We start from the raw sequence: 11,265 nt of genomic DNA, 5'->3' as shown, positions 1-11,265 counted from the left end.
GCAAGAACGAGAACCTGCATAGAGGGCATGAACTCATCACTTATACAGACATAGATTAGGCAGGGGATCCAGATGAGAGACAATTTGTCTCTAGATATTATGTATATATTGGACACAATTTAGTGTCCTGGAGTAGCAGAAAACAAAAGGCAGTAGCACGATCGAGTACGGAGGCTGAATACAGGTCGATGGCTGCAGGCACGGCAAAAGCTACATGGATTAGACACTTATTGAGTGACCTTGGGGAAACAATTATTCGATCATTTCTTCTATGTGACAATCAAAGCGCAATAAACATTGCATGTAATCCTATTCAGCATAGCAGAACGAAGTACATTGCGATTGATCAACATTTTATACGGCAGAAAGTCGAGATGAAGGCGATAGAACTACGTCATGTTCAAACAGAAGATCAAGTGGCAAACTTGTTTACCAAGGGGTTAACAGGACGTCAATTTTGGCTATTGAAGAGCAAGTTGTACATGCTCCAAAACCACGTACAACTTGAGAAAGGGTGTTAAAATATAGTATGCGTATGGATCTGGATCCAGATCCATACACACGTTAAATAAAACACATGCACAGTGTTGTTTCATTAATGGCATTCCTGTAATATTTCTGTAACATCGTCCCATTGTATATTTGCTTATATTTATAAGGCTTAGGGCTTGGAGGTCGTGCGAGTGTGCGCCGCCCCAGCCATTGTGCATCTCCCTCTCTCCCTTTTTCTTTATTTCTTGTGAAGGCTGAACCCCACACGGAATCTTATAATATGGGGCTGAAAACACACAATTTTCAATATGAGAAATTGTGCCTCTTGCTTTTCTTTTATATTGACCCGTGGATAAGTTGCATACCGAAAATATCCTCATTTACATATGATACAAAGAATACTAAAGAGGGGCATTTAGGTCAAGAAAAAAATATAATAATAAACAACACGTCCTAGCATGGTGTCTAACACGGATTTGGAGCCCAGCCTCATGCTAATAACATTAAGGACAGTTGCAGTTGATTCATACTTCAATTTTGAAAGCTGACTTCTTGGATAGGGCCACAATCCAAATTATATGATGCGGACGAAGTGCATGTTTTCTTTGTTGAAACCTACAATTTTTTTTTAATATAAGAATTATGATTTAAACCTACAATAGACATTGCTAAATTCTATATAAAAAAAATCTGATAAAATAACTATAGATTGGTAGTTGATATTTAGGCTAAGATAAAGACCCCAAATTCAGATTCAGACGACATATATGGCAACATATTGTTCCTTCCTGTATCTGGTGAATTCAGATCGGTATGGACTATGGATCGGTCTGGTCAAGAGAATGCCTGGGAAATCGGTGGAGATGCTTAAGATCCAATTGAGTGGAATCTTTGTTTTTCGAGGGAGAAGGTAACTTTCAATTGCAACTAATTTGGAGGAGACCTCCAAGAGATCCCAGAAGGGTCCCAAAAAAATTCTATTCAATTGGTTTCTTACAATACAAGACTCTTATTTGTACCCTATCCCTAACTAGACTCATGAATGTTACGAATTAAATCTTACATTGCGCCAGCCAAGTCTTACTAGACCTACTTACAAACCCAAGACCCTAGCTTCGCGCTACTAGTTATGAGGGTGGGTTTTAACATCGAACCAAATGCAAGTGCATTTGCTCGCATTGCCAGTTGATTGAATCCTAAATGCCCTGCCATCATCAAGTGGTTCATGCTTCAATTCCATTGTTTGATTGGAGTGGAAGAATTCCAATGGCGTACACTGCTGATAGATTATACACCGAATTCTTATTGAGCAGATCATAGATGAAGGTGCTTTTAATTCGAACTATAAAGGTTCTGTTATGTAGCATTAGCTCTGGAAGAAAGCAAATGTTGTTTTCTCAAACAGATGTTGCTCTGTTTGCAGGCATCCATAGCAAAACTGCTGATTTGAGCTCGCCTTACATTCACCTATTCAACGACATAGTGGGAAACTAAAAATAGTTACCATGAGCACATGAAACATAGATTTTGATAATCTTGAAAGCTTCAGTGATCTTGGTTTCTTCTGAACTCTAATACAAGCATTGAACGGTCGGGACTGTGGCCTCTCAAATCTCACCCAGCGTTTACAACCACAAACCCCACCCCTCTGTGGGTCCCACTTGTACTGAGCTGCAGTACAGGAGGTAGATCTGCTCATATCAACAAAAGGGACTTGTGAAATGTTTTTATGGGTCCGACCTTTTCCTTGACCCCACATGGGATAAACTCTCTCTCTCTCTCTCTCGAATATCCTAAGGAGAAGCAAGGATATCAAGTACAAAAAAATTGATGCTTTATAACTTTTTCTTAATTGACATTCTTGTCATATGAGTTGAGAACGCTAATTAAAGATTTGAATGGGCATTCACATAGAGTTTTCGTAAAATAGTAAGTAAATAAATAGTGTTACTTCCACGACACATTATAATTTTCAAGCATTAATGAGTTACTGTTTATAACCCCTCTCTCTCGCTCTTAATTTTTTAAGCATTAATGAGTTACTATTTATAACCTCTCTCTCTCTCTCTCTAACGTCTCCCCCACCTTTTTAACAGGCATAAAATGAAGAAACTTCCTCTCTCTCAGCCATAAAATAAAACTAATTTATGATTTTTTTAAAATTATTAATATGTTTATGTTTCTCATTATTTTTTACTTTCAATCTTGATAAATGCATATGATGAAACTTTCTTTTACCATTTGAATTATCTTATAGAGCCTGCCATATGGGCGGGCCTATTATCTAGTCATTAATAATAAATTTTCAGTAATTTTAGTGATATCATTTTCCATGTTTCAATCAATAGAGTGAACAAAGGGGAGAATGATGATGCCACTGCAGGGTAGATGGAGTGGCAGTATATACAGCTTCTTCCACTATCATTTACATACAAAAATATACCTTACGTCCAGATTGTTTATGTTAAAAGAAAAAGGGAATTTACAATGCTGCCAATGAAGGAGCAACGTTTTACGTCTCATGAACACCCATCTTTCCTTCTATTGCTTTTTGTTTCCTCCCATGTATCATTTTCCCAAAACCTCTATCAAAACATTATGGTATCACCTTAGAGGTTTTTCCAACCCCCCATCGTGCAATATCACTTTGAACATTGATATGATTGAGGAAACCATCTTGAGAAGAAGAAATGCTTAGCCCTCACAATTAAAGCAAATGCCGCATAGCATGGGATGTGAAATAGACCAACAAAAAAGTACCTGACAATTGACATTGAAGAAATAGAAAGAAGTTACCGAATGGAATTGAAATTCAAAGGAAAGATGAAGCTATATTTACAAGCCATTCGATGTTACCATAGAGGAGCCCGGTGAGATGACAGGTCAAGAAATGGGTATGGCCACCTATGACAAAGAAGAAAGTCAAACACTAAAACACACATGCACACACATACAAGCATGCACACCAGGGTTACCAGAAACACTATAGGATCAGGGGAACACATTTCCCAAGAAACAGTTTTCGAAACGTGTGGGAAACATGTTTCCCAAGCGTTTCCCTTTTGTGGGATACATGTTTCTCATGTTTGGCAAGTTTTTTCTTCTTGTTAAAAGTTTGCCATTTGTTTCCCAGTCGTTTCCCAATTCATTTCTCAGTTCGTTTCCCATTTTACATGCACCTGAAAAACCTCGTTTTCTATTTCCGTTTCCCAAGATGTTTCCCTTTCTGGCAACCTTGATGCATACACAAAGAACATTGAGTGAAGAAATAGACAAAAGCTTACCATGAAGATACACAAGCATGGACAATCCATTGGAAAATAACATACACACAAGTCCATAAGATGAAGTATGCAATATGGTACCATGGAAATCTCTGAAAAAAAAAATGAAAAAAAGGCATAAACACTGAAATGTTTAAACTGCATTTTCAGATCTAAAGTTCACTGCATCTAGCAGAAAATAAGAAGGTTTTACCAGACTGAAAGCAAAACTTACCATGCAATTAAGTAAGGTATCTATAAAGAGGAGCACAACATTGATTGAGTGCATACTGACCATGAGCTGCAAATAAAGGTGTAACATAAATGGTGCATTCCAGATGAACATCTCAAATCAAATATCACTAAGAATAGAAAATTTCAAACATGAAAGTTGTGCAAAGACTGAAAATCTTGCACACACAAAATATTTTCCTTCTTCAAAAGAAGTAACCTCTCTAACATTGCCAAATAATAACATAAGCTGAACCATAACTAAGCTAAATCGACAGATCAGGGAGGGGCTCTTAAAATTCTGTACTACTTTAAGATTGCTAACTACCTCTAAAAAATATCAAAAACATATGTACATTTCCACATAGAGTATCTATTGTCAGTCAAAACAAACTTTAGAACAATATACAGAAAGCTTTTACATTCATTTTGTTCTTGGCTTTTGTTTCTAAATGAAGAGAACTACATGAATCCCGTAGACAGTTAAAGACACCCTAAACACATCTGGGATAATATGTCAGTTAATTTTTTGATGGCTAAAAAGGAAATGGTTAGAAACATTGTAGATTATGAAACCACCTAAACACCAGCCTGGGTCGCCCGAGTGGCGGCAGGCCTGGGGAGAAGGTGCTGACCCCTTCGTCCCAGGTTCGACTCCCACCGGGTGTGCAGGTGCCTTTAACTGGCAGGCTCCGTAAGGTCTTGGGTGTCGGTGACCCCCACCAGGGGTTTATCTCGCAGGGGGCGGGCCCATTGAGTGATCCGGTTCTCGGTGAGGGTTCCTCGTCATAAAAAAAGTTCATATATGTTCACTGAGTTTGTGTCTCAAAAATACCACTTACAAAATTTAAGCTATAATCTTTTGCAGTGAGAAATGGGAAAATGATGAACCAGTAAACACAATCTGTAAGCACAACAGCTCCTGCGCTTGTCTGTCAAAACCAAAATAGGATGTAGATCACTTGCATCATTGTTGCAGAAGAAAAAACAAAAATATGCTAGAAGTATACTCAAACAAAAATTACATTGAACACCATTAATCAATCGAGGAATGCATTATGCAATATTCAAACATGAACAATACACAGAAATTAGAAATTCTATGCTAATACTTCATCAATTTGAAGTGAATGGTTGAAGAAACATGATGAACAAGTTGAATTAGGCTTTAAACCAGTTGATTTCAAAACATAATTCTGGACAGAAAAGACTGGATGTGTTGTAAACTGGTAAACTGTAAAAACTTACCATCATTCTCCAATCCATGCAAGTAACAATGCAAATACTTGCAAAGGCCAAAACTGTATGTGTCCACCTCTTAGAGGCACTGAGTTTAAGAGTACTCTCCAAAAAAACTGTATTGTGGCCAATTGCAATTTCAGACAGAAATAACATCCATTTTATTGTAAAGCCAAAAAGACACCAGTTCCTTGTTCTTGAGAAAAACAATTTGGAATTTACCGGCATTGAACATGCATAAGAACCAAAATAGTCTTATATCAATGTGTTCTGCAAGAACTAACGGTTAAATAAATTCAAGGTATAGAGAAATATTCAGCAACAGTTACTGCTGGTTCTTTCATCATTTTTAGGAAGGACAACAAAAGAGGAAAATGAAAAACTTAAAGCAACAATCATAAGGCGAGGCTTGAGAAAGACAAATGGATATGTGAAGGGACGCACATTTGACAAACAGGAGAATATCTTCATTACACAAATGAAAATTTTTCTTCATAATAATGCAATGGAATAAACTGCCTCATGGAGATGAACAAATGGCATATATATGGGAATAAAGAAGCAACAACAGCCATCGAAAGTGTATATGCATTCAGGAATAAAAAACTTCCAAATCTCTACCCCATTTTTATCAAGCATTATACAAATACATACCTGAAATATAATTTGAAAGATATGACCCCAAATACTGGCCTTTTGACGAACATATCTTTCTGTGTGGTTATCAGTTGCAGCGTTATTTACACTTCTCCCGTTTACAGGAGGAACATAACTGCCTCTCTCAGTATCTACTTTCAAAAGGCCAGCATCATCACCTCTTAATTGTTTGAGACTGATATAGCAGCCATATGTCGATAATACAGAACCAAGCTGCAAATCAGTTACAGCACATTAAGCAACCAAACCATTATTTCTGATACCGCTAACAACATGAGAACTATATCAAATATCATGAATTACTGCAACAATAAACACGTAAAGTTCAAGAGAAGCTTCTCCATCACCATTTTCAAGAAATAATACAAGAGCCAAGACAGAAAAAACCTCTTCAAAATCAAATGACTTACCCCAAAATAAATGGTTAGTAATGTGAATGTCCACCTGTTCAATAGCAAGTAGAGTGAAATGAAAAGTTAGCATCTATAAGATGCAATTTCTAGTCTATAGTGAAGTTTTATAACAAGAGTGAGTCAAATAGGATAAGCTTGGAAAGAAAATCTACGACAAATATCACTGACATTAAGAGTTTCACTCAAAATATATCTAACCTTTTAAACAGTCACCAATATTTTGAAAATATCGTGATATTATTGATATTTCAAGGTCAGCCGATAATTTTCTCGAGATTTTCAAAATATCGGTAGAACATAAAATATTGCAATATTTTCCCAATATTTTCAAAAACATTATATATATATATATATTAAGTATCGTTTTTTGTTTCTTTTATATTTTAAAAACTTTTCTAATTGTTTCTTTATATTTTTGCAAGAAAAATATTGACCTATTATGTCTTTATCTTTTTTATTATTGTTTACATTTTTCAAAATTTAAAACTTCCAATATTTTTCTGAGAAAAATAACTTTTTGAAAAAAAAATCTGAGAAAAATCTTCCAGAGAACGATGTTGTTGACTGTGCTTTTAAATAAACCAACAGATACTTTTTGTGAGCACATTAGAAAGAGAGCAAGTACAAAAAAGAGTAAAGCAGCATGTTGAGAGAAATGGCTATTAATGTTGTGGTAGAAATCATTAAAAAAACAATCTGTAAGACCATCAGCAATGTTGTCAAAGTTGAATCTAATCGGCCAATTAGAATCGAATTGGCACCTTAATTGAAATTGGCCTGAATCAGTTTTCTTTTTTCATTTTTTATATTTTGTGATAGATTATGATATTTCTTTGCTATTATATTTTTAAAGTATTAAATGCATGTTTTAGAGTTTGATTGGACTTCTAAGTCAGCATTTACTTCATTTCTGTATTTTTCCTGTTTCTTTTTTTTTGGATTTTTCTGATATTTTTAATTTTTAGACTGATTCAAAACTATTAGATTCAATTTGATTCAGGCTGATTTTCTGAATCTTTTTGCAAAACAATTCAGAAACCGATTATGACAATATTGATCATCAGTCACGGAAGCATATGAAAATTTGCAAAACGATATTTATCTGGATATAAGCTCTAGAAGCAAAAGAAGATAAAAGGAAAAATGAAAACTTTATACATTAGCAAAATTAGTGATTGGCAATTCAAAGCCAGTAACTTATCTACTTTTTGCTTAAGTGCCGGGATTAAATTAGGCCCAACCTGTCATGTTGTCTGACTGAATCCTAATCAGGAACTGTAATTTCATCAAGCAACCCAGTGACTGAGATTAAGTGGCTCCTAAACTCATGCAACCCCACTGTAGCCCATTGACAAGTCTCTGAGTTTGGGCATTGCTTAACCTATCTAGGATTCACATAGCATGTGAAGAATCAACTTACTGAGTGTAGAAGAAAAACATGCGACCTCCCTTCAGGATGATATTAGCAGCGAGGAGAGACACCATTAGAACGAAAGCAATGGCACGAAAGAGCAGCAAGAACGCAGGATGGATTTCTTTCAGACAAGGCCTCCAAGATTCATCTGCATACAACAAAACATCCCTTTGCCCATTTGAATCCTCTCCCTGTCCCCGCCCTTTATTCCATACGTCATACTTCAAAATCAAAACTGATGCAAGAATCATGCTGAGCAGTATCCATATCGCGCACAGGAAAAATTGCCAGTGCATCCAGTACTCCAAGTTGGTCGTCTCAGCCGTCATTACCGGTTTCCAGTCGGCCTTCAAAGACCCTGTATAATTCATAGTAAACTTGAAGCAACTCCCATTTACTTCAATTCTAGCCATTGATCTCCTCATACACACCATTTTTCAGAGAAACCACTAATCACCCAGTGGTTAAAAGAACAATAAAAACTACAATTTTTCAAAGCAAAAACTAGGAAAAGGATTAGAAACTCTCACAATGCTAAGTAAGGTTCTAAAAGAAAACAATGCAATGTTACAGAAACAACTACACATTTCCCAAAGCAGAGAACGGCCGAGGCAAATCAAAATGATAGAACTTTATAAGATAGCGAACTCATCAAAACTTCTCTCAAAAAACAAAACAAAACAAAAAGACCACCAAAATTTTGATCATGGGAAAGACAAATTCCAAAGTAAAACTGCAATTTTCGCACAGATATCCTAATATTTAAAACCAATTACCACAAAAGGCAACCCCCCAAAAAATTAAACAAAATAGTTAGCAATGAAACCCAATTGCCCACGAAAACCAATCAAACCCATTAAGGCCAACAATTACACCAATGTCTGAAACAGGAAACCCCAGACCCCCACCACCCCACCAAACGGTTCGACGCATAAAGCAAACAATTAATCGAGAAAACGAATCAGTTTCTCAATTTAGGGAGGTGGTCATTCTCAAATGCTTAGGAATCTAACGCAACCCACCATTCTCAAATGCGTAGGAATCTAACACAACCCACCATTCAGGATGCGTTTGGCATCAAAATTTCCACCCAGTTTTTCACCAAAGAAACAATAAACAAAAGGGGATTACCAAAAGGGGTTGCTTTACCGATTAAAAGCAGGGACTTGGGGTGCTGTAAGACCTCTTCTTCAAAAGTATGCTTTGAGTGTAAGTCTCTCTCTCTCTCTCTTTTCGTTAGAACGCCCACCGTGTGTCATCTAATGTATTCTAGAAAGTAAAAGAAAGTGGCATGAAATGGGAAAGACTTTGAAGGACAAGCCTTATGTGGTTTTGCTGAAAATGTTAGGAGTAATGAGCTTGACTTTTGGATTTTTCCTACGTCAAATGATTATTGAAAGAATATTAAAGCATATCTTTTCTGTTACTACGCAGACATGTTATCGGTTAGGGATGATAGTGGCCCCTGGAGATTCCTAAGCCACTGCGGAGCAAAGCAAACGTTAATTTCTTGTGAAAATTTGAAATTTTCATTTTATTAGTATCAGCGAAAATAAATATATTTAAAATTTTAAATATAAGAAGAACAAAATAGAAATGTGTAAAGGATATTAATGTCATTTTTTATTCTTAGAATTTTTGATAAAAATGTAATCATGTTTTTGGCACTTTAAAACAATTGTCAAGATATCGTGTTACTTTTGCGATATTTTAAAAGATATGACCAGATGTGTCACTATAAAATCTTACTTTTTTAATTATTATATTGAAAATTGAATGATAGCATATCTTTACCGTACTCGGTTCCGACTGAATTTGGTTTGAAATTTGATAAATCAAGCCTCTTTGGATGGGATTATGGTAATACCCGGGTCCTGATGGTCTGACCTGAATCAGACTAATTTCATTAAGGCCTGACTTGATGCAAGTCAGGATCCAGGACCATCCAGGAGACCCTAATCCAAGTATGCTTAACTCTACTCTTTTGGAGGATGGTACGTCTAATTCCCAGGTGGACCAAGTTTTGGATAGACAACCCAATCGAGGTGAGAGCACTCTACGAGGTCTATGAAGAGCATGAGGGCACAATGGAGGCTCACCTACAGCTCATCGCCCTAGCTTACGTTTCTTGGAGCCAAGACAGTGGTTCAATCGGATCGAATCCGTTGGCTCACATCTGCCAGTGATGTCGTTGAGGGTGATATTTTTTTGACTGAGCGATGATGTCTTGTTGATCGCTCAAAGGGTGCATCAGTTGCAATAATTCGTGAAGCAGTAGAGTAATGTCTGGAAAAATGACCAATCGAACAAGACACACTCACGAAAACCCTCCATCAAGAGGTCGGTGACACTGCATCAATAAGTAGTATAACGCAACTTTGCCGATCGAGCCGCCACCAAGTGTGTATAACGCCAAGAGAGAGTTTCCACCCTCCCTCCCCTTTCTACCTCCACCGCTCGTGCATCCATGTCTACCCACCCTTCCTCGCGTCCCTGCCACCCCATCACCATGTTGCTAACAGTGGACCTTGGTTCATCTCTCTACCAACATGTGGGTAGGGTGGGGGTGCTGTCATGGGAGCATCCACCACCGGTGGCCAGCCACCAACTGGCAGGTTTTCGCTAGATGGGGCAGGCAGACGGGGACCACCCCTGCCTGGAGCATCGATGGGAGACATCGTCTGCCTGACCCGTTTCAGGAAGCGCTCTTTTGTGGTTTATTGAAACAGGTAGGGTTTCTCGTGAGATAGGAACCAGTCGAATCGGTTATCATAACTGTTTTGGCCCAAGAACCCGGTTCCAGGATTTTTGGGTTTGATTTTTATTGATTTCGATCCATAACACCCTGGTTCCAGTTATTATGGGTACGGTTGGGGGTCCCATATATGGATTGGGCCAAATCCCTTTATTTTGTTATGAACCATAAGATCTAAACCCAAACATGATGAACTTATGAGGGTCACTGATATGAATCTATTATTGATAGTGGTGCATGCAAAATATAGTTTCATCTATGCTTGTAGACTTGCTCAAGCTAGACCCGGAAACATCCTCACCCTTACAAGATGACTTGGTTGAAAAAAGAGAATGAAGTCCCAATTACTAGGCATTGCATAGTCAAATTTAATATGGGACAACATTACCAAGAGAGGTATAGTGTGATGTCACCCACATGGATGCTTGTCACGTTCTGTTGGACTGCCTTGAGTAGTTTGATAGGAAGACATTGCATCTTGGTGACAAGAACACCTACTCATTTAGGCTCAATGATGGGAACATGAAACTCTTCCCCTTTAGAATGACTTTTCAATCTAGTGTTCTTAAGCCAATTAAAAAGATAAGACCGATTGACCTCTCTTACAAGGAGTTTGAAGAGTCTTGTCACGAGGATAGCTACTGCTTAAACCTTGTGGCTAAAGAGGTTTGCATTGTGGATCATGATGTCCCTCTTATCATGCAACCTCTAAATATTGAATATCAGAACATAATGCCAGATGAATTGTTTGATGTGTTATCTTCTTTGTGGTCAATTGACCTGATTCTGAGGTCGAGTATT

General features: G+C 37.3%; 1 protein-coding gene across 1 annotated transcript; it reads right to left on the bottom strand.

Annotated features, from left to right (window-relative positions):
• Positions 1–2,804: 2,804 nt before the first annotated feature.
• On the bottom strand, positions 2,805–10,387 carry LOC149834006 (uncharacterized). Its single transcript, XM_090009256.1, has 9 exons — positions 10,237–10,387; positions 7,925–8,067; positions 6,186–6,326; positions 5,880–6,095; positions 4,829–4,918; positions 3,991–4,056; positions 3,777–3,868; positions 3,349–3,396; positions 2,805–3,252 (listed from the first exon to the last, which is right to left on the bottom strand). Exons 1-9 carry the CDS (start codon positions 10,385–10,387, stop codon positions 3,135–3,137), a joined length of 1,065 nt encoding a protein of 354 aa, XP_089865382.1. The 3' UTR covers positions 2,805–3,134.
• Between the last annotated feature and the right edge of the window lie 878 nt (positions 10,388–11,265).

Source organism: Nuphar pumila, chromosome 6, assembly GCF_984573655.1.
Source record: "Nuphar pumila chromosome 6, dmNupPumi1.hap1.1, whole genome shotgun sequence".
NCBI lineage: Eukaryota > Viridiplantae > Streptophyta > Magnoliopsida > Nymphaeales > Nymphaeaceae > Nuphar > Nuphar pumila.
Note: the sequence above shows the minus strand (reverse complement) of the source record. Positions and strands in the feature narration are given on the sequence as shown.